Source organism: Natator depressus, chromosome 8 (genome assembly GCF_965152275.1).
Source record: "Natator depressus isolate rNatDep1 chromosome 8, rNatDep2.hap1, whole genome shotgun sequence".
NCBI lineage: Eukaryota > Metazoa > Chordata > Testudines > Cheloniidae > Natator > Natator depressus.
Window position 1 is genome coordinate 56,209,293 of NC_134241.1, and position 23,709 is coordinate 56,233,001.

Consider the following 23,709-nt stretch of genomic DNA (forward strand, 5'->3'; position numbering starts at 1 on the left):
CATGGAACTTTACAAATAGCGTTTTCAGTTGAGCAACTCCAGTAACAAAAAATAATAGTAGCAATTTCAAAGACTTACCATGGACCCAGTGGAACTGCAGACCTTATTTTGATGAACGAGCATTTTCCAAGAAGACACTGGTAAAGGTTCTTACTATGAACAATAATATTTATAGCAGGGTTAAATTAAATTATGGAAAATACCGACAAGCAAAGTATTTATTTAGGCAGTAGTTATTTAGAAGAAATTGTCTTCCATCCTAGAAAAAGGACATTGGAGAATTTTATCAGTTTATTCATAAGGTTTTTTTCTGAGAACTAAATAGCTTGCTTGCTTTTTGCTTTGTTTTAATGCTTTTCCATAAGACGCCAGTTCTCAGGTGTCTCCATATGCCTTCATTGGCTGCCTCTATTTTTACATATCTTATTTAAGGTGCTGTTCTAGTCTGAAAAGTAGACATTGTAACAATGGCACCAGCTGACTTGAGTTATACCCACTGTGTGTGGGTACAGAGTCCAATCTGTTGACTTTAATGACAAATATGATATGTGGGGTGATATTTTCAAAAGTGCCTAAGACTTAGGAACGCATGACATGTCGACTTGTGCTCCTAAGTACTTAGGTGCTTTTGAAAACGCCACCTTATCACAATTCCTTCTGTTGGCTTTGCAGATATGGGAAAGAATATCTTCAAATTTCACAGAGGCCCTCTGCTCTTGGGTGAATTTTACCCATAACAAGGCCAATGTGCTTTATGCAAAATGGAAAAGATTAATGAAGAATATAAATCAAAGCTGCAGTAAGACACTCTGGTAGAGTGTTTAAAAAGTAGACTTTTTACGTCCAAGTGACTCATCACAAATACAGGTCCCTGACATGCAGGACAATTACCTTCAAAGTCCAATTCCATCATTCACTCTCTTAGCCAGCAGGAACTGGCTACATCATTAAAAGTGAGGTCAGGCAGGAAAGACAATGTCTGGTCCATGAGCAGCTCATGGAGAATCTGCTGTGTCAGGTGCACGCCTTATCCCCTCCAGGCACAGTGAAGGAGTGGAGAGAGAGTGAGACAAATAGGTGGAGGAGAAAATACAGATTAAAATAAAAATGTGTATAAAGTTTATGATAAGATAAATACTTGGGGTCTCTCTGCTCATCCACAGTTCTACTGAAGTTACTAAATCAAATGCTTCATGCAATAGGCCATTAAGCTCAGGTACACATGCAAGCCTGTTCGTGATATATATTTTGGTGGAAAACAGCTGTTCTTGTGTGAAAGTTATTTGCAGCCAACAAAACTCACTACCATATTTGGCTCTTCTACTGGTAATTTTGGGCAGAGTTTATGGACTGTAAGGACTGAAAGAAGACCTATCTTCTCACCCACACTGGTGGCATGATATGGCCCAATCCTTGTACAAAGGCCAGAGATCAACATGGCTTAATATACACTGTCTGAGGACACTGATTACAAACTCCTACTCCCTCTGGGCTTCTCAATGTTCTTGTGTAGGTGAGGTTATAAGGTTGTTTTGTCCTGGAGATATTGTAATTGTTATGGTGTGTCCCCATAGCTGTTTAGGATTCTTTTGCTTAAATTTATTTTTTTAGTATAATTAAACAGCTTTTGTTTTCTGTCTGTTTTGTCTCCTGAAGGTTTCTGGGATAACCTCTTTCTGCATTTGACAGGTTAGAGTGACAGTGTCAGCCTACAGTATATTCCCAAGGAATTCACTAGAAGCAAAAGTCTTTTTCTCCATTTGTCTCCCAGTAACAATATCGTCTCTTGAGGGAGTGTTAGTCTGTTTTACAGCAGCAATGAGGGAGGTTCATTGTCCTCCCCTTCTAAATATTGTTAACGGATTGAAAGGTAGGGCACTGCTGCTTCATGCTGCAGGTCAGGAATATTGGAGGGGAGTGATATCGTTTGAAGCACACTTTAATCAGTTTTAGAATAATCACTTTTTTTAGACTGTAGTGCCAAAATCCACATCTCACATGTTACAACCAACTGCATTTTGGAAATGTGTACAAGTTTAATCAGCAAACAAGGTACAAACAGTGAATATGCTGAGACTGCTGTTCTCCTAGAGGGAGTTCAGAAGCGGGGGGATGTGGAATGGAGTTTATTAAATGAAGGAAGCATTGAAACTGTTGTTAGGAAGGAATTTAGAAAGTAAACAAAGTATCTCCCCCAAGCATTCAGCGATTTTGAGCAATCAAGTTAAAATTGGTTTCAGAATAGCAGCCGTATTAGTCTGTATTCGCAAAAAGAAAAGGAGTACTAGTGGCACCTTAGAGACTAACCAATTTATTTGAGCATAAGCTTTCGTGAGCTACAGCTCACTTCATCGGATGCATTTCAGTTAAAATTGGCTTTGAGATTACAACACTGGGCATTCATAGTGAGCTATTGGCGTCTATGGGAACTGATAATGAAGAGCTAAGTTTGTATGGCTTGTCTAAATGACCTCAGAACCCTCAACAACTACTAGAAAGGTGTAAATGCCAAGTAGGGGGAGAGTTAGTTTAGGGTTTGCACAAAGATACATAATTAGGAGCAATGACATAAAGAAAAGAGAAATTTAGGCTGAACGGTAAGTCAAAGGCCTAATGGTGACATCTGTTAGGTCGCAGAAGAGTCTCCTAGCAGAAATGGTGGAAGTCCCAGACCTTCTGTCATTCTGTCCATTTGAGTTATAAGCACTATGAATACATGGGAAAACAAGCCTGCATTGACAAGAGGATGGACTATATGACATATTATGTCTTTTCCTTTCCTTGATTCTACAGTTTCTTGTAAGCAACTTAGTAGTAAAGTGAGGAAATAAAATCAAATGCTAACAGAGGATGTTGTGGTTGTTAAGAAAAGAAAAGAGGTCATGGTGTGTAACACATGTAGGCGTTGTTAATGCATAGTTGCACAAATGGTTTACTTTCCGTTGTTTTTGAAGTTCAAGTTTTCTGAAAGCAAACTCAAATTGCTCTACTTCTTCTGAAAGCATATTAAAACCAAAATCTGTGCTTTAAGGATATACTGTACATTAAAAGATAACTATTATACCACCAGTCTTCATAATGAAGACATAAATTCAGGCTAGGGGCCATAAGAATAGCCAGACTGGGTCAGACCAATGGATCATTTAGCCTCATATTCTGTCTTTCAACAATGGCTGGTGCCAGATGCTCCAAAGGAAATGAACAAAACAGAGTAATTATGGAGCTATCCATCCCCTAGCATCCAGTCCCTCCTTTTGGTAGTCAGATACTTATGGACACCCAAAGCAAGGGGTTGCTTCCCTGGCCATGTTGGCTAATATCCATTGATGGACCTATTCTCCATGAACTTAATTCTTTTTTGAACCCAGTTATACCGTTGTCCTAGGATATATGATATGATTTGTGGTATTTTTCCACAAGAAAAATTTGTAGCCCAAATTTTCAAACGTGGGTGCTTAAAGTTGAGTAAGTACTTCTAAATCCATATTTAAGCCCTGAAATAAGTGGCCTTATTTTCAGAGATATTGAGTGACTTAGAATTCCCTTTGACTTCCATGGGAACTACAGATTCCTTCCACCTACTCCAGTCCTGAGGAATCCCCCTGCACCAGAGCCTGCTGATTTTACTTGGTTTTGCCCTTCAGCCCTGATTCAGTAAAACATTTAAGCATGTGCATAACTTTAAGTATGTGGATTGTCCCATTGCCCTTAGCAATTATTGTGAAAGATGATACAGAGGCTGTTTGGGGATTATTGAGAATTTCAGGGAATTTTAAGACTGTTGGACCCAAATGACACTTATTCTGTTTAAAAGTTTGCCTAGATGCAAGTGAATTAGTTTGCCATGAACTTTGAAGGAAGCAAAACAAACTACTTTCCTTAAAACAGATGGAATCCTCTAGGCTCTCTTAAAAAAAAAAGTGATATTATGCTTGTAAGTGTTTTGGATGGGTGCAATAAATACAAGTGAATATTCTGGTTCTTCTATAAATCAGGCAGTCAGCAAAAATTGGAGAGTAATGTACACTTGGATGTGAAATTCATACCAGATAGGGACAGAAGATTATTTTAAATATCTACATATTTGGGTTGAGGTTTTCAAAGCAGTCTAGGGGATTTACCTACGTTTCCATTAGTTTCACAGTGGCAGATATGCATTTAAATCCTCTAGAGTCAGACTGCTTTGAACATCTCAGGGCATGGCTACACTTGCAGATGTAGAGCGCTGTGAATTAAACCCGCAGTAGGGAAAGCATTGCAGACTGTCCACACTGACAGCTGACAGCGCACTGGCGTGGCCACATTTGCGGCACTTGCAGCGGTATTGGGAGCGGTGCATTATGGGCAGCTATCCCAGCATGCAAGTGACTGCAACATGCTTTTCAAATGGGGGTGGTGGTGGTGTGGAGTGTGACAAGGAGTGTGTTGTGTGTATGTGGGGGGAGAGAGAGTGGGTTTTTGGGGTGCTGAGAGTGTGTCACCATGCTGTCTTGTAAGTTCAGACTCTCCCCCCGCCCCTCCCCCCACCTCTCTCTCACTCACTCAAAGCAAACAGTAAATGTTTGCTTTTTCTCAGAGCTGATAAGCAGCCAGCTTCTCCGAAATGGAGTTTTGAAAGGGCATTTCTGCAGCCAATTTCACAATGACAAGAGTGGCCACTTGACTTAAGGGGATTATGGGACGGTTGGGGAGGCTGATCAGAGCGCAGTAAAGCAACACCTCGTTCACACTGGTGCCACAACGCTCCAGCGGGGTGCAGCAAACGTCATTCCACTCGCCGAGGTGGAGTACCAGCAGTGCTGTAGCCGCGGAGTCAGAGCGTTGCCAGTGCCTTGCCAGTGTGGACGGGTAGTGAGCTAGTGTGCCCGGGGCCCCCTTATTGCACTGTAACTCGCAAGTGTAGCCAAGCCCTCCGTCGTGATTTATATAGGACAAACCTATGTTTCCAAGTGAATTAATACTTTGGTTAATAGCTGTAAGTAAAATATGGTCAGTTATACTATCTTATGGAAGAGCTAGCATTTCAGAGCTGAACAAGCTCTCCTTAATTTTGTTTAATTATTACCTTTGAGAGGCACATAGCAACTCTCAATTTGTTTGTTAAACAGAATTAATGGATGTTGTCCAGGTAACAGAAGCACAGTTGTGATTACATGCTAGAAGTGGAAGCTTATAGAGTTGTGTAAATTCTCATCATGGGGATATTGAAGACCCTACACCCAAAGAAGCCTATTTTGGAATTAATGCCAGCACTTTTGATCATTTTCGATGTTGCATTACTATTCACAGAAACTTCTGTAGCCCTAAGGCCACATAGATAATTTGATGCCTTTGCAATCCTATAGTGTTGGGTTTTTTTACATCAAAGTATATTCCGTCTCAAAACTTCAATCACCCATCATCTGAAGTTAGGGGATCCCACCAGCATACCTTTTAGATGTATTTTTATCAGCAATTAGGCTTAATAGTTTTATCCTGAGGCAAAAAGGAAAGGCTTGCAGAACAGCTTCTAGGTGAGTACTTCTGAAAATGTTTTCCTTGGGTGGATCTTCACACTACATTGGGAAATAAGATGACTGGGGCATAAACTGATATATAATGAAAATATATTCTCTCCTGGTGTTGCTTCCTACAGTGCTTAGTGTGGTGTATCTTTCCTCTATTTTTTTAGCTTCATTGTCCGAATTTGTCCTAGGTAGCTGCTATGAAAGTGTGCTCCCCCAGGTAGAGCAAAAGGGTGAACGCTCAGAGAAAAGGCTGCCACAAATACAATAAAAATGCAGAAAATGAATGGGTGTTAAAATTATTTGTCAGCAGAGCAGGTCTGAACAAGGAGGCAGCACACACCTATATTCACAACGGTATAAGAGTAAAATAACAAGATACGCCTCGTTACCAGTGGAAAAAATATACTTAAACAACAGAACAGGAAAATGAATGAATGTTAGCCAAAGTGCTAACGGAAGACTTTTTCCTTTCCAGTTCAAATGCATTTTTTGTATTGATCCTTCCCCTCTCCCCCCCCCCATCCCCCAGCTTATAGTCCATTTATGCTTGCAAGGAAATATGAGCTAATAACTTGCTGCTATGTAAAATAAAGGTGTCAGGCACCCACTTCTAGGATGCTCCTGGTTATGCTGCTGCCTGTATTCTACCATTGTGCCACTGGGAACAGGTACTGAATAACAGCAAAAGAATGGTGCAGTAAGGCTAGTTAATTGGAAATGTGACTTTTTGTGGAAAATGTTGTCAAAAACATTTTTTTGTTTCTTTGAAATTTTCAGTGGAAAATTTTGAATTTTGTCCAACCTTTCCCACGGAAGCAACGACAATACCACCAACAACAAAAAACCCAAACATTTTGGGCAAAACCCAAAACTGAATCATAGAATATCAAGGCTGGAAGGGACCTCAGGAGGTCATCTAGTCCAACCCTCTGCTCAAAGCAGGACCAATCCCCAATTTTTGCCCCAGATCCCTAAGTGGCCCCCTCAAGGATTGAACTGACAACCCTGGGTTGAGGAGGCCAATGCTCAAACCACTGAGCTATCCCTCCCCCCCGAAACTGACATGTTTGGGGTTTTGGGTTTTATGGGGAAAAGTAATTGAAAATTTTCAAGGAAAGCAGATGCTTTGTGCAAAAAAATTAATTTAGTCAAAATCCCTATATTCTCTCTTTCTCTCTCTCTCTCTCTCAATCTCAAAAATAAATAAATAAATAAATAAATAAATAGGTTGACAGCAAAATTTGACCATCCCTAATTATGATACAGGGTTGAAAGTTGTACAGTTACATTAGTGTGATTCTATGAGGGCGGTAGAGTTTCAGTTGTGTAACAGAGAGCTGAGTTTGGTCTTACATACTTTAACTGACATAAAGACACATACAGTAGAAGAGGACTGAAACATTAACAGAATGTGTGACTTTTCAAATTTTAGCTTCATGAAAGCTTTGGATAAATAAAGCAGGCGTCACTTCTATGGAGCACTGCCCTTACTATGAACTAGGCAGTCAGCTCTTGTGGAACAGGGTAGCTCCATTGACTTCCATAGAGCTATGTCAGCTTACATCAACTGAGGTTCTGACCAAGGACTTTTGAAGAGGAAGAGAAGAGAGGTTTGGTTGTTTGTTTAAAATACTTCTGTTCATAGCAGGAAAAGAAGTACCACCTTCAGAGAAGCAGTAAGTATCTGGCACCATGAAAGGTTGCTAAGAAGTAATATAGTCAAAAGAAGGGGAGCACTGAACCAATGTTCTAAAGGGAGCAATAAGCATAAGTATCTCTGCTGATGTTCAGACAGAAAGTGTTTGTGGAAGGTTATATTATCCATTGTTGGGAAATTCCCTTGGCTATGGAGAGAAATAGTTTGATTATCTGGCTGATTGTCTAGACCCCTTGTTTAAATATCATTTCATGCTAAATTGTGTTTGACAGCCATGTTTTAGCCATGATGGAGCACAATGGAAATATAAGCCTGAGATTTGTCATTTCATAATTGGGCCGCTAGAACAGATCATCTGAAACTTGACTGTATACCGTATACCACTAATCCACAATTTATTGTAAGATGCACAAAGTTCAAGTCTGGTGACTGGGGATTCAGAAATACAGTAGTATCACAATTATCTAAACTACCTGGGTGATACCACGTGTGTGGATAAAAGGAGTCTACAGAACTGGAACACAGACCATTAATGTGCTACAGAAAAGAGGCTTAGGTAGGGGAGGAGGCTGGATAATTGGAGATCTAATCAATTTAGTTTTAAATAAATAGAAAAAAAATATTAATTTCACTTCACTGGAAGTTCCTATAAAACGCTGTCGTCTCCTTTCCCATTCTGTCTAATTATTTTCTATTCTGTTCTATTTGCTAGCATATATGATTTTGAAATAAACAACATATATTATTTTTATAACAGTTAATCTATATTAAACACTATTAATGTGTCCAGGAAGCTCCATGTTGGCTGTAGGTTTGAGAAAACTCACAAAGCAAAAGTCTTAAAGTCAGTTGCCTTCCTACTCTCACCATCTTTCCCCAGTCTTTTTGATTCATTGGTTTGTTTTCTGTCTAGTCAATCTCTTTTCTGTGCTGGATTAAGTTGATCTGATATGTTCATAGAACTTATTAGCAGGTGATCATCATGACTCAGTCCTGGTTTTTTTACTTTGCTATTTTGTACATTGATAAGGTCTTTCTGGTTTTATTATAATTTCTGTGTTGATGGTGTTCAGCATTTTAATTTCCTAGTTTACCTGTTGATATTCCTTCTGTTACTCAATGCTGGGCAGATAGCATGTGTTGGATGCACCAGAACTTCCCCATGTTGAATGAACATGGCTATAAACAAAGGTTGAGATTTTCACATCAATCAAGCGAATTTAGACACATCTTCTAGCCTATGTGTCTAAATTCCCTAGATTGATTTGAAAATCTCAAATCTTTTTGTCTTTTATTGATTTTTTTTTTACAATACCTCTTCCCTTCTTTTTCTTGAGATCCAGCTTATTTCTCATACCTGAATTGCAGATGAGGAACCTGGAGTCCTTTTTGATTGTGACATGTCTTTAACTGTCTTTAGCAATAGGGTGACCATATTTCCCAAAGGGAAAACGGGACATGATGTGGGGCTCGCCCAAGCCCCGCTCCCTGCGTGAGACTGTCCAATGCAGCTCACCCATGCCCCCTTCCCCATGCGGGGCTATCCTGAGCTGCTCACCCAAGCCCCCTCCTTTCACAGAGCTGGTGTCCCCACTCACCTGAGCTCTGCCTGCACCCCGCATGAGGCTGGGGCTGGCGTTGCTGCTTACTCAAGCCCTGCCTGCTCCCCGCCCAAGCTCTGCTTCCCACCTTGCGGAGGGCTGGCATCGCCGGTTGTCCGCCTGCATATTCCTCCGCACCTCACTTTTTTTTTCTTTTTTTGAAAAAGGTGGGTATTTATCCTGTTTGCTCTTTGCAACTGATCGAATTGGCAAGGTCAAAAGCCCACTTTTGCCAAAGAAGTCGGGATGGCCGCAACAGGGCTTAAAAAGTGGACTGTCCTGGCCAAAACGGGAGGTAAGGTCACCCTACATATCAATCCAATCTTGCAGAGTCCATCTTTTTAAGCGCAGGAAGTAGTTGGCATCCACTAACCATTTTCATTTGCATAACACAAACGTAATATCAAGGAAGAACAAAAAGATGTAACTTAACTAATTGAACAGCAGGCTCCTGCATCAAAATCTTGGGATGGTTCCAACTAAATCTCTGGACCTATGAGATGAGAGTTAAGCCCCTTTCCAAGGGCAACTTCCTTTATATTGACCATACACTACTGAAACGCTGCCTCGTGAGGGTTCACCCTCTAATAGACATAGTGAGCAATATCCTTTTCTGGTATCTGGCCCTTACAATTTGGAAAAGACAAGCATCTAGCTACAACCCTAAAATATCTGGCTGCCGCTTACTGCACTCACCTCCTCAGGAAGAAGAAAAAGGGAAAAAACATAGAAAGAGCTAAGAATATTTACCAGTCAGAAAGGAAGTGGCACAAGCGCAGAATAATCCCTTACAAAGATCTGAACCTACTTAAGTATTATGCCATAAAATCAGAGTTTATGCCCCATAACACTGCACCTAGGGTGAAACAGTTACCTTGCTGACTCCAAATATTCCACAGTGAAGGTCAGACCGGGGAACATTCTTGCCTTTTGTGTCATCCCAGACTTGCCTGTGCTCAAAGGCAAGGCAGATCCCTTCTGGTATTGAGCTACCGTAGATATGCCTCATTCAGAGAATCCACTCTGCATGGCCCTACCCTAATTAGGACGATAGGGACCCTCTTCTCTGTGACTGTCCTGTGAAGCAGTGGGAAGCAGCCAGGATCACCTCCCCCACATGACCTTATCCCACTATCACCCCTCCTCCTACCACAAGAAGTCACCTGACTGGGGTCATAAGCCTTTCAGCAAAAGCATAGGTCTCTCTTCTGTACCCCGTGAGCAGTGTGGTGCTCTTGGTTGCTTTCCCCTTCCTCTCTCTCTGCTTGGCATCAAAGGCAATTGCAGTAAGGTTGAGTCTAGGTGCTCCTCCCTCCTCTCCTGCCACATTCTAGAAGCTGGATGACTGTTCTAGCTGCCTCTTCTGTGGCAATATGAACAGAGGCAGTAGGCAATCTCTACCCTTCCCCTGCTGTCCCCTTGCACGCAGGCCAAAAGGAAGAGCAGTAGAAGTCCATGCCATTCTCCTTTAGAGATACCCAGAAAAGGCAGTGCCAGGCTTTGTGCATGGCAAGCCCAGCACTATGAGGTGAGAGTGTGCTGAATCTCCATGTCTCCCTGAGGGGAGCCCCTTGCAGTACTTTATGGGAGAATGAGCTACAATCACATGGTGTATTTGCTGCCCCTATGGATCTGTTAAGGATACAGTTCACATGGTTCTGATAGCTATCCTGGCAGCAGGGTCCTATGATATTGCACAGGAAAGCAGTGATAGCAGAGCCTTCCATTCAGGGAATGGCTGTGACAGGTGGTGGGACCAATCTACTTCAGAGATGTTGTGGTCTGATATTAATGGCTGACCTTGCTGCTTCAACAAGATTAGTTGGCCAAGTGTAATATGAAGTCCACTTTTCACCTACTCCTTGATACCCCCTCTTCCACCCCCACAAAAAGGATTGTTTCACAGTTGATGGAACCTGCTAGGTTGACACAGGAATGCCCATGGGCAGCTCTTACTTGTGAAGCCTTTAGCGTGTCCTTGGAGTAGGAGAGAGCAAGGGAAATGGGCTTTGATGTCTGTGGCACACTGTTATTCAATTTCCATGGGATGAACTCCCAGGAATCTGGATGAGGGTGAGGCATAGCTGGAATCTTTTCTTTGGTGGACAAAATGAACATCAAGTGTCTTCTTCAGGGATTTCACATTCTGGAGTTCTTCTCCATGTTTGGTTGCAGAATGAGATGTGAACAGGAAGTTAGTACTATGGACTGTTGAAATTGTCTGTATTGTGCAGTGGATGTGATCTCAGAGTTATGGGAATCACGTGGGTTTGTGTTCTGAATTGCGTTCAGGAAAATGTGAGTTTTCAAACACAATGGAAGTAAATACACTATTGCAAAGTTTGTGTCTCACTTTCTGGTGGCCGGATTTCAGCAGCTAGCTCCAGAGGGAGAGGATGAACCAGCCAAGATGGAATACCACCTCTGGTGTCTTGTTGCCTGATATGGTCGATCTTATGGTCTCCTGATTATTGCTTGTTCCAAGGGTCAGCCTATGGTTGGGAGATCAGCTATGGTGACCTCTTGTTTAAAGAGCTATTCTTTGTTCATTATATTGATGGTTAATTATATTTGATAAAATTGCCCCCCATCCTGACTCTGCTTTTCCTTTTGCTCATGCCCAGACCCTTTACTTTCTTTCTACTATGCCCCCCAAATCTTCTCTTAAAGAAAGCTGGAGTCCAGTGTGTTTTGCTGCCTTTCCCTCCTCTCCCCAGTTCAGTACATACTAACTTGGGTATGTATTGGCTGGGAAGTTTTCATTTACATTTTTGTCCCCCACCCCCTCCAAAAAAAAAAAATAAAAAAAATCCAGGAACACTTTTCTGACACACATTTTTCTAATTTTTAACACAGCTTTTGGCAAGTACTAATGCAAAGATACAAATTCTAGATCTTGATTTATCCTAATCTTGCATTGTTAGTAAACTTAATGCATTTTCTAAGATGAACTCTTGGGTGGGAGGGGAGAAATAAAATTATATGGTGTTCTTGTGATATTATTGTGAATCAACTAAAATGTTCCGTTGCAATCAAGTATCAAAAACCAGTACTCACAGATAACGTCTGCAATGTTTTTATTTTAACAGTGGTATTTTAAACATGTCCTTTTTGTAAAAAAAATAAACGTGGAAAAATCATTCAAGCATATTTATTATAAAACATTACAAATAAATAATCTCAAGTTGTCTTCGCCATATATGGTAATCATCCGAACCCTATCAGATGGGATTACATATTATTAATTAATAACTTATTTGAGTGCTGACATTGTGCTTGCATTGTACAAAATAGAGGAAGACCTGCTTTCTTTCCCATGTAGCTTTTGGTCTACATTCAAACTGTATGTATCTGGAAATCTCATTGTGAATTTCATACAGAAGGATTGGGCCCTAATTCTGAAAACTAACTCAGTTCAGATAGAGTGGGCAACAAGATGGTGCAGATTTTAAAACAAATATTTTTTCCCCTGAGAGTTGATTAATGTTGAAAGTTTTTGGGTAAGTGTATTCTCGAGGAGGAGGAGAACGAATGTAAATTACATGTTCTGATCCATTTCACATCTCAGGTGACCTCCGGAATAGTCTTCCATTTATGAACATTTACAGTTCTAAATATAAGAAACCTCAACATCTTTTAAATGTACATTGTGCTTTCTCCACTTTGTGCATTGCATAGAAAAAACAAATAAATAAAAATATCCCCAAACTTATCTGTAAAAAACCTTCCAACCTCATACACTTCGGTGTACAATAGACTGTGTGTTCCTTTTTTAGTTACCAATATTGAAAATTACAAATTAACATATCTTAAAATGAGCAGCCTAATTAAAATAATCAAAGTGTAAAAACAAGTAACTAGAAATTTAGGGAAAGTCAATCAAATTGTAACAAGGCCATATTCATGCTGACGCTTTCCTATCCTATATTAAGGATGCAGTATATACAGTGCTGGGAAGACTGTATCTTTTAGATGTGATTAAAACTGAAGCCTTGTCCACAAGTGGTCAGTAAAGCTCCCTGGCCATTCTTTCTCCCAAAATAGTTTTCTGACCAATTCCAGCCTAAATAATTGCATTCTTTCTACCTAAATCCCCCAGCAGTTTTAATAGAAAATGCCATTCTACGCCCCCCCGCCTAAAAATAATTAAATGATCCTTGCATGTAAAAATCTAAGGTGCTATTATAAAATCATTTTGTGTAACTTCTTGCTCTGATTTCTTGCCATATACAACACAGCTATCAAAATATTAAATGCCCTGTTATCCCAGCCTGGCACATAACTACTTCTAGCTAAACAGCAGCAAATCTTTCCCTCCACCCTACTCACACCTACGTCATGCAAACTCCAAAACCTAATTGGAATTTAAACACAGGTTATATATTTTTATAAAGTAAATTTTAATTTTAAAAAAGGTATTAATGTAACGTTGGTTTCAACATCCAAAGTCAGAAAATAAAAGTTAAGGCTCTTAGTTAAATGTTAATATAAAATATGTGCATGATAGTGAGGTAGTGTTTGTGAGAAACTTAACTTTTTCATTTGCTGACTTTATACAAACATTTAAAGTTGCATAATTTGTTTTACATTCATTTACTATTTATGGTACTGTAATTAGTAATTATTGCAGTTTTCATTAATCCAATTTTCTTGTTTTTTGATAGCTCATTTTCAAATTAAAATATATGTTGGCAAAATAACTTATTCCTGTAGCGTTATGTTGCCTATTAAGTGACAAAACAAAATATTTACTGTCAAATTTTATAGCAAAACACCAAAAAAAAAATTGGACCATTTTCCATCCACTTTGGAATACTTCTTTCTGTTACAGAAGATGTAATAATGGATCCAGTGCTGCAAACTTTAAAAAACAGTTGTCTGCCTTGATCACTGGAACCCTTGTCCTGAATAAGACATAGCCTGGATTTCATTTTTTAAATATAAAGATATAAATATAATAATTTATACAATTATTTAAATAAATAAATAAATGGATGTACTACAATTCAGCGGATCTCCCTTTCATTAGTAACGTGGGGTTGATATCCTCCATTGCAGAGCTCGAGGAACTGACGTTAATGGTGGCCGTTTCTGTGGCTTCAGAGTTTAGGACGTGGAAGGCGGTGATGGGACAGCCCTTCACGTTATTGCAGATGAGCTTTTGTAGGGAGGCAGTATTGATTATTTCAAAGCCCACTTTTCCACCAAAGGTGCTTGGTTTCCAGTACTCCGGAGAACAGATAGCATTTCCCATCAGCCCTTTCAAAGAGAATGGTGCTCCAAGTTCCACCATAGTCTCACCAAAGATGGCACTAGGACGAGGCCTTTCTACTAGAAGGCCAGGATACAGCTCCATAGCATCAATATCTCCATAAAGCTCTTCTAATTCAGCTGCCATTTCTTTTTCTCCTGTAATAATTAATAATAAATAAGAGTAGTAAATGGAAAATCCCACCTTTTAGCACTCTTCTTTTGATCTTTAATCCTACTTCCCACCACAACCCCAATTTATATAATCCTGGAAACAAACAGTGTCCCATCTACCATATTAGTCATTTGTGAGAAAAGGCCCCATTAGAAAGAATAGCTCTTACCTGTAAGTTCCTCAAATGACTTAAAAGGTTTCAGTAGGAAGCGTTTTCGGTACTCATTCAAGGACTGGTATCTCATCTGTCTGCTTTGATCAATTGAAGCCTTAGCTACTTTCTGTACTGCAAAAGGAACGTTCTTACCCCCAGCAACCTATTGCAAAAAAAAGGATACAAAGAATAATAAGAACTCTAGGCAAACTCCTCACAGCTTTTATAGTGTGTATAAACTTTGGGTGGAATCCTGCTTGCCTTCCTCTGGCAACATTTCCATTGACATGAATGTGGGTTCTTCTGAGTAAGGAAGTGTCCCTTGAATGGCTTTTAGCCCTACAATTCCCATTAACACTGCGGGAGTACCACAACCATGGCACAGCCCAACTGAGAAAATACAGCTATTGTACTGCACTTCTCTGAGAGTGCAACCTACTACAGTAGATATACTTGTTTACGCCCAGAATTGCTAGGATTTTAACTTTACAACTGAAAATCACTATAAAATGAATTATATTTTCAAGTAAATGATATTTTTTGCAAGATTATATCAAGCTTTGGAAGAGTTTTTCCTTTTCCTTTTTTAAATTAAAAGGCCATTTTTGACCCTGACCCTGAAGCCTTCTTAAAAATAAAACTCTCATTGAAATCAGTGAGAGTTCTGTCAGTACTAAGAGTGCAGAATCTGGGCTCGTGGACAATAACATTTAAAGTGCATTTGCTTTGGTAACTCCTGTACTGGGAAGAATTAGATTTTACTATTTGAACAAGCAGGTATCTTTCTTTTTCACAGAAGAAATTCCAAGTAAACTTTTTTGCCAAGTCTCTGGGTTATGTTAATTGGCACAAAAAATTTCTAGACTCTGTCCAAAAGCTAAAAAATGTTGTGAGAATGTTTACCCTGCCGGCAATTTGCTTGGAGAAGGATTTCACCATGTGGGAAAGGCCATGTTCCATCATGATAGAGTTGTTGTAGAGAAATTGCTGGAAAGTGTACTCCTGGTCATGGATCTGAAAACTGTCAGGCAGAAGTGGGTGCCAGTGGTACAAAGTGTTGAATTCAGCTGCAATTCTATTCTGATATTGAAATCGCTGGTTAAACAGCAGCTCGGGATCAAACTTCAGCTTGAAATAGTAGCCACTCAAGTGCTGCACGTAGTCTTCAACAACAATCTTGATAGTCTCTCCTGTTAGTTCAATGAAACAGGGAAAATGTGTATCAGTTTTGTTTGCTTGAACAATTCTGAATGTTCAGCCAGCTGTGTAAGAAAGGATGCAAATGGGGAGGTAAAATGGCCAAGGATTGTTCTAAAATAAATATATTTTGGGGGGAGTTTCAGAAGATGTCAGAGATTTCTTAATGCTTTGTAAACTCTTATGGGAAATGTTTCAGAGTAGCAGCTGTGTTAGTCTGTATTCGCAAAAAGAAAAGGGGTACTTGTGGCACCTTAGAGACTAACCAATTTATTTGAGCATAAACACAAGTACTCCTTTTCTTATGGGAAAGTTTTATAGAAGTGAATAGGGATGAAAATGATAGCAGTTCTAAATGTAATAAACATTTAGAATTTAGTAGTGAAGAGTGTCCTTTCTATAATTTCCTTTAATAATTCTATAGCAAGGACATAATTTGCTATTACATTCTATAGGATTTTTCTGTAGGGAAAACATTGCCAATTTTATCCAGAAAAAGTTATAGATATCTCAAAAGAAAATCTGAGTTGCTGTTACTGTCAAATACAACCATCTCCTTTTAGTATACTGTTGCATTCTTCATTTGGGGACAACTACTTAGTTGTCTTGCCCAAATGGAGTGTGCATAAACATTAACATGAAAATAAATGTCACTGGATAGAGACTAATATATAACAACATCATTTTGTGTTAGCTTTTCAGTAACTTCCTAAATTCTAAACTGAATCAAAGCCTTCCTCTTAACCTGTAACAGAGAGCAGCGATTGCACTGAAGATAAGACACTTTAGCAGCAGGGGAAGGTCATTCGGCCACACATACCTGACGTTTGAGAATTAGGCCATGTCTACACTTACAAGCTGATAGCGTCACAGCTGTGCCACTGTAAGAGTGCTTGTGTAGCCGTGTTGTGCCAACGGGCGAGAGCTCTCCTGTCTACATAATAAAACCAGCTCAATGGGTGGCGGTAGCTATGTCAGTGGGAGACATAGCGTGGTGCACACAAGCGCTAATGCTGGTAAAACTTATGTCTCTCAGGGGTGTGTTTTTTTCACATCCCTGAGTGACAAAAGTTTTGCTGATATAAGTGCTAGTGTAGATATGGCCTTAAACTCACCTCCCTGCTTCCTCACTATGCACCTCACAGTTCTAGTTCCCTTAGTTAAAGAAACAGAATGCCACCTGATTTAGGAATTTTCTCCACAGTTTGATATTCAAGATACTGGTTACAATGGATTGTTTTCTCATGAACCATCAAATACTGAACATAGGTCATGAAAACTTTGAAAAAAAATTCCTTGTGGTTTGATTTAACAAACTAAGTAAAATTTGTTCTATTATTAAACCTGTTGAAGCTGCCTAGGGGAGGAAAAATCTCCCAGATCATTGTAACATGTTGATAACTTTTTAAGTTCTGTATAATTAATAGCCGTTTTTAAAAACAAACAAACAAACAAGGCCTCCATTTTCAAAAGTGGACTAGTGATTTTGTGTCTCTCTGTTTTTGGGTGCCTAGCTCGAGACATCTTAAAGGAACCTATTTTCAGAAAGTTCTGATCTCCCTACTGTCTGAAAATACCTTTAAGGTATTTTAAGCTGGCCCCCCAAAATAAGGAGGCATGCAAAATCACTTTTGAGAATGCAGTCCCCTGAAGCTGGGGTCTATGTCTGTGTAAAATAGTTTAATATGGAAAGTCTGATTTTCACGTTTACTCACCTATCAATATGAGCCTGGTAGTTTGGAACAGCTGCTCATCATCCCATTCTGGATGCACCTGCTTAAGAACGTCACAGACTCGATTGTGCTCCCTGAGCCATATTGTGGCATACATCATTAAACCTGGGACCAAACCAAACACCTCCTGGCCTACAGAAAATTGCAGGTGCTCAGGAATATGAGGTGGGTAGATCATTTCTGCCTCAGTGTCCTTCACAGTGGGAGGGTACATTTCTCCATCAATCATCTGCAGTTAAAAAAAAAAAAAAAGGAGAGAGACTAAGAATCACTGATGATAAATAGATGTTCTCCAGTATTTTATTTTTCCCATTCTAAAAATACAGACTGTGGACCAAATTCTGCCCTTGTATTTAAGTGTGCAGCTCCTACTGAAGTAGATGGGACCTGCTAACACCATGGCTGAATTTGGCCCTCTGTGTTTTAACAAGACTTCATACTATTAACAAATGTTAATTATAAAATTCCATTGTTCTCCTATTATACAGTAGGAATTTTAAAGTGAAACACACCTGATACTTCAGCTTTCCATCCTTAAGTAGCCTCAACTTAAGTTGTCTATCCAAAGTCTCTCCATAGATATGGTTCAAGTCAACCTATAAAATAAAAGTATTTGAAACATGAAGTCAAACTACATTTCTGGTTATTTTAGAATGGATCCAACTCCTGTTTAAGTCAATGGAAGTTGGATTGGGGCTTAAATGTTTTCATATTAAGTATACTATGATGATTGGCACCCTATGAATACCTTACATAAAGATTTAAAAATAAAGTCAGTTTTTTTGTTAGAACTGGATCAAACTATGCACAACAATGAGTTTTAAAATTCGCACTCAGTTAAAAAAGACTGCTTCAAACGTGTCTAAAAGAATGGACAGCCTGGAAACTATACAATATAATATTGTAAGATTCTTGTGGACTTTTAAACTGGAATTGGTTTCAAAGAAATAATTGATACTCATGTGAAATAGTTGCTTTTCAATAGCAAAGTCTCTTTTAAAAGTGTAGCACGTGACAATTATTTTACAGTACAATATATGCCTTTTTATGCATGCTGGAAACAGTCCAATAGAAAAACTTTTGGGGTCTCAGTAGATATGGATGGGTTTGTGTGGAAACAATAACACCACACTTGGAAAATTAAGACTGTGCAGATAAGGAGAACTAAATCGTTTGGTATTTTTGATAGAATTATTTAGGCTTCTGTAGTCTGGACTGGAAATACCTCCATCTTGTTGAATAGGAGTTTTGCCTGCCTTGCAAATTGCAGTGTAAGGCTCTCAGTAATACAAAGAATTCCGTGTAGTATGTGCGTCACAATGTTTATGTACGCTCCTAGCACTCTGAAGGATGTTGTTCTTGCCACAAAGGCTGATAAACTTTGCTACACTTTTCAGTGAGAGTCATAACTTTATGATCTTACCCCATGGCCAAGAGCTTTGGTGAAGGCTGGCCCTCTGTGGTGATCTGTCTTAAAGAACTGGTGGGTGAAATGTTGAGCAAAGAACGTGAACATCATATTTGTGCCTTGAGGATCAGGAATAAATTTTTTCCTCAGCAGAAATTTCTCCACAACTACTGCGGAATCTGGGAGCTCCTTCTTACCTGTAATTTAAAATCAAATCAGTTTATTTTCTCCTTACATTTGGAGGAAATAAGACTTATTTTATTATTCAATCCAGCTATGTCATTTTCTCCTTAGAACAAGTATCTATCATATGTGAAACCTATGAGCTAGATCCTCAGCTGGTGTAAACTGGCATAACTCCATAGAAATCAGTGGAGCTACTTGATTTATACCTGCTAACAACTTAGCTATAACTTTTACAAACCTTATGCACTTGATTTAAAACACAACTTGATTGCTAAAAATCTTCATTTCTGCTATGTTGAATCTGCAACTCAATCTTTTCAATTTCTTTATTTTATTTCTAACATTTATCTCAATAACTACAGTTGGAGTCTATGTAAATCATTACTTAGTTTTTAGCTCTTTGTACAGTGTATCCAATACACAACCATTTTACAATATACTGTTGCAGATTTCAAAGACTGTAGCTCTATAAAAAATAGTCTGTTAAATGTTTTCCAAGAGGGCAAAATAATTTGACTTTCCCACACTCCACAGTCAAACATTGGAAATCTCTTCTATTCCTTACCTTTAACACCCATGGGTGTTGGGCAGTCCAGTGCCACTGGTGGGAGGGTTCTAGTATAGAAGGAAAGGTTGGAATAGGCTTCCCAGTTTTTGTAACCATACTGGCTGTTGTATGTTGGTGGACTGTCAATCAAATGTGACCTTGCTAAAATTAAAAAAAAAAAAAAAAAAAAGTATTTTTAAAGTTGGCCTTAAAACAGTAAACTGAATTTAATTAAGCTACAAGGTCAAATCCTTTCTGCCTTACTTTTGGGTATAGTCCTTATTTAAGAGCAAATTTACAGTGTGGTACTTTCTAGTATTAAAACCTTATTTAATGGAAAACTGCAGTGTATAATATAATGTTTGAATCACTGCATTCAATTATAGAGATGAACAAATTACATGCTTTATAAATGTGTCATAATTTTTGTCTTACAAAAATAACAGAATAATTTTGAGCAATGGTGGACCCCCATGAAAAAAATCCCTTTCATCCGTTCTCCCACTCCTTGTGGTTGCTTCCTGATTATGAGGTGAAATGTATATCTGGCTTCTGCTTTCTACATTTCCTGTCCCAAGATACATTACCTGTCCCATATTTCTAAAGTATGTATATATGTATATAAAATCACTAAACAACACAGTATTTCCTTAAACTCCTGTGGCCAATGTCTGTAACTGAAGGTTAATAGCACAAGGAGAGGATACTTACATGTCAATACATATCTCATGATGGAATCACGGAAGAAGGGAATGCTGTTTATTATATTCCAGACACCTTTGAAGTGAGTGAGGATGTAGTGGACAGTGTTCGGAGTAGGTTTCAATGTCAGTTTCAGCCAGGTCAAGAATTCCGCTGTGAGCATTGAGGGGAAAGATTAAGAATATTGTAATATTGTACTTATGAGGACTAAATAATATGCAAATCTGGAAATAAAATACTGGAATATTTTGCAGCTTTCGAGATTCGTTATTTATAAAAACATAACTTTCAGATACTTACGTGTAGTACAGTTTTCCCCATAAAATCCTGTCCTTGTACAATCACATTCATATCCATCAAAACCTGTCGTCATACATACTCCTCTGTTCTGGCATGGGTTTGAGCAGCAAGGATTAGCTGCAATGAAAATTAGAGTAATGTTAATAAAATAGTATTCGGAATGCATGAATCAATGTTTTCATCTCACTAAGCAAAGTTTTAAGAGCTATGTAAGCAATTTCCTGAGGATTATGGCAGAAAATAATCAAACCGTAGGTAGGACCAATTCAGACTAAACCCTGCACCGATATACTTAAAAGCTATTAATATAAGAAGAAAAAATATTGACAGTTGTTTATGGGTGATTCATTTTCAGTTGGTATTATATGTAGGCGGCATTGCTAGAGAATTGATGACCCCTCTCAGAATGTTCAGATCATTTCTCAATATCCCATTTAAAACTTGTAGTATAACTACAAGTTTTGAAGGTGGCAAGAAAGAATGGGGGGAAATGAAAAGTCATAATTTCTCTAGGCCTAATTCTGTTCTCAGAATTCAATGAAAGTTGGGTTTAGAGGGCATAACTAGACATCGTGAGAGCTATTTATAATTTCTTTAGCTCCAAATCCTAGATTTACCTGTTTCCTAGCCCTAAACCAGATACAGTGTTTTGTATGTCGCTTCCCCATCTCTCGGCTCCCCAGAACACTGGAGAAATTTGGATGCTGACTGAAAATTTGCAGCTGGTGCCCATCTCTACTAAGAATATCAGGAGCAACTTTTACACTTTGGGAATATTAGAAAATAATATTGTACTTCTCTTTTACTAGTAAATCGGAGAGGTTGGGATGTGAAGTCAACATGATATTTTTAATAATAACAACAATGTAAGAATGGTCCATCTAGCCTGTGGTATCCTGTCTTCTGACAGTGGTCAATGCCAGGTGCTTTGGAGGGAATGAACAGAACAGGTAATCACTGAGTGATCCATCCCCTGTCATCCATTCCCAGTTTCTAGCAGCCAGAGGAGGCTAGGGACAACCCAGAGCATAGGATGGCATCCCTGACCATCTTGGCAGCTCCTGGATTACAATTCATGAGGTTCTGCACTAGCTCCCATGTCACCATGTCAGCTATGTCACTATAGCACATTCTTAAACCTGAGGCTCCATTTCTTAAAAGCGTGGGGTGTCATCAGTGCTATTAAAAAGCCAGTGGCACTCATTAGAAAATTAATTCTGAATCTCGCTCTCTCTCTAGCACCCTCAAGCCTGTGCAAAACTGCATCCATCCAAGTCTCAGAACAAAGAGAACACAAATTAAACAAAAGGCACCATGGCAGCTTCAACTCTGCAAAAAGGATATCGCAAAGCACTGCAAGCAAATGCAAGCGAAGGCAGCTCAGCCAAGTGAAAAATGCCCTGGAGAGTTTCCGCGGCGCTGAGACAAAGAAGGTTTGAGTACTAACCTGCTTGGCTGAAAGCCAGGAGACCGATGATTAAAGTGCAGGGCAGAATCATATCCCAGTGGTTCTTCACGAAAGGAAACTTGATGCTGTGTTGTCCCGTCAGGTTCTGTAGAGGCAGCTACTTCTGCTTTCTTTCCGCTTTCCCGGCACGTTGTAGATTGCGTCCACGATTAACTGCATCCTACTTATGGACCAATGAGTGAGTGACGTACAAGTGCGTCCTGCATCCGGAAATAGCCCCCCCTCCCCTTCCCCTTCCCCATACATCATCTGAATGGAAGAGGGAAATTCCTGCAGTGTGTAAAGAGGGGAAGACACCCCCTCCCCCAACTTCCTTCCCAGGTTATGGGATCGGGGGAATCCCCAACCCACGAGACTCAGTTTCCCATGCGCCCCCCCAAACACATGGGCTGAGGTCGGTCTCCGTCTCACACGGTTCCCAGCTGATCTCTAGATTTAGCAAAAATCTGGAAGGCCAGGCTTGAGCTCCGCTGTACCTTGGGAGCTCCATCTCCCAGACTCTTCCGCCGGGAATCTGCCGTGCAGCTGCCGCGCTCTCCCTGCCGGGGCTCCTGGCTGCTGGCCTGAAGGAGCGGCGAGAGAATGGAGAGTCCGCGCTTCGTTCGTGCCGCGCTGCGATCACAAAGGTAGCAGCCAAAGAGGGCCCGAGAGAATCGATAGCCCCTGGCTTTGTTCCCTCTCGTGTAATCACCAGGCTCTCCCAGCGCTTCAGCCGCTGCCGCTTTCTTGCAGGCTTCTCCTTCACAAACAAAAAAAAGAGCGTCCCGGGTTGAAATTTGGCCTCAATCTTTTCCTCTCTCCCCCCCCCCCCCGAAAAAGAATCACCTCCGTCCCCAGCACCTTAAGAGAAGCCAAACATATAATATCTACTTTTACATTTGTAATTGCTCCCTACTATGAGCTCAACTCAAAATAGACCGCAATATGCTCTACATCAGTGGCTCTCAACCTGTCCAGACTACTGTACCCCTTTCAGGAGTCTGATTTGTCAGGAGTACCCCCAAGTTTCACCTCACTTTAAAACTCCTTGCTTACAAAATCAGACACAAAAAAGACAAAAGTATTACTGAAAAATTGTGTGCTTTCTCATTTTACCATATAATTATAAATTAGAGCTGGAAAACAAATTTGTATTGTTTGCCTTTTTAGGTTCCCACCTTTACCTGGAGAGCTGTCCTCCCAGGTTACAACTGAAAAAAGACACACCAGGTATATTTTTTAGGTGGAGTATTCCTTTTATTTTCCCCAACCACTGAAGAGTCAGCCAAGTCTGATACTGGGGTTGGTATCATTTGAGCTTATACACATCACAGCTCTGTCCTTCAATCACTTCAAAATTGGGTTTCATGTGAAAGTTTGAGAGTCTCCCTATTGCCAACCTTCCACTGTATTTGTTGTAGGCATTGGTTCAAATCCTACTGTCCTTAAGCCTGTGAAAAAGGCAAGCAAAGTTTGGCCCAAGGTGTCTATTTAAAAATACCCATGACATGGACAAATGGTCCCTTGGCATAAATTGAATCTGGTTTTCTGACTGCAAACTATACTTTCACAAATGACTTTTTCAAAATGATCACTACTGTCAAACATTTAAATTCATGTAGTATCTAAAAGCTCCAGTCAGGACTGGGTTCTGTTGTGGTGGTCAAGACAGACAGACAGACAGGCAATTCCTTCCAGGAAAGATTTATTACCTTAAAACAAAACAAACAACAACACAACACAACCAGGATAGTATTGGGAACAGGGATGATGACGATGATCAGATCCTCCTCCCACACCCCCCAAAAATCTGTTAGCCAAGTTAGTCTTGATTGTCCTTATAAA

The 23,709-nt window shown here is 39.7% G+C and overlaps 2 protein-coding genes across 2 annotated transcripts in view; one reads left to right on the plus strand and one right to left on the minus strand.

Annotated features, from left to right (window-relative positions):
• Positions 1–11,929: 11,929 nt before the first annotated feature.
• On the minus strand, positions 11,930–22,601 carry PTGS2 (prostaglandin-endoperoxide synthase 2). The gene is made up of 11 exons (XM_074961149.1): positions 22,362–22,601; positions 21,865–22,045; positions 20,418–20,534; positions 20,127–20,270; positions 19,434–19,577; positions 18,698–18,879; positions 17,787–17,870; positions 17,257–17,503; positions 15,248–15,534; positions 14,360–14,507; positions 11,930–14,174 (listed from the first exon to the last, which is right to left on the minus strand). Exons 2-11 carry the CDS (start codon positions 21,914–21,916, stop codon positions 13,765–13,767), a joined length of 1,815 nt encoding a protein of 604 aa, XP_074817250.1. The 5' UTR covers positions 21,917–22,045; positions 22,362–22,601; the 3' UTR covers positions 11,930–13,764.
• PLA2G4A (phospholipase A2 group IVA) overlaps positions 22,227–23,709 on the plus strand; it is a 200,405-nt gene continuing 198,922 nt past the window's right edge. The window contains exon 1 of the mRNA XM_074961148.1: positions 22,227–22,511. The gene's annotated coding sequence lies outside the window, so the exon portion shown is untranslated. The remainder of the gene's footprint in view (positions 22,512–23,709) is intronic.

Coding starts and splice junctions, on each gene's coding strand:
- PTGS2 (XM_074961149.1), bottom strand. CDS start 21,916: ATGATTCTGCCCTGCACTTTAATCATCGGTCTCCTGGCTTTCAGCCAA. Junction 18,880..19,433: donor AACACCCATGGGTGTTAAAG/GTAAGGAATAGA, acceptor TTTAAATTACAG/GTAAGAAGGAGCTCCCAGAT. Junction 14,508..15,247: donor CCAAGCAAATTGCCGGCAGG/GTAAACATTCTC, acceptor TTTTTGCAATAG/GTTGCTGGGGGTAAGAACGT.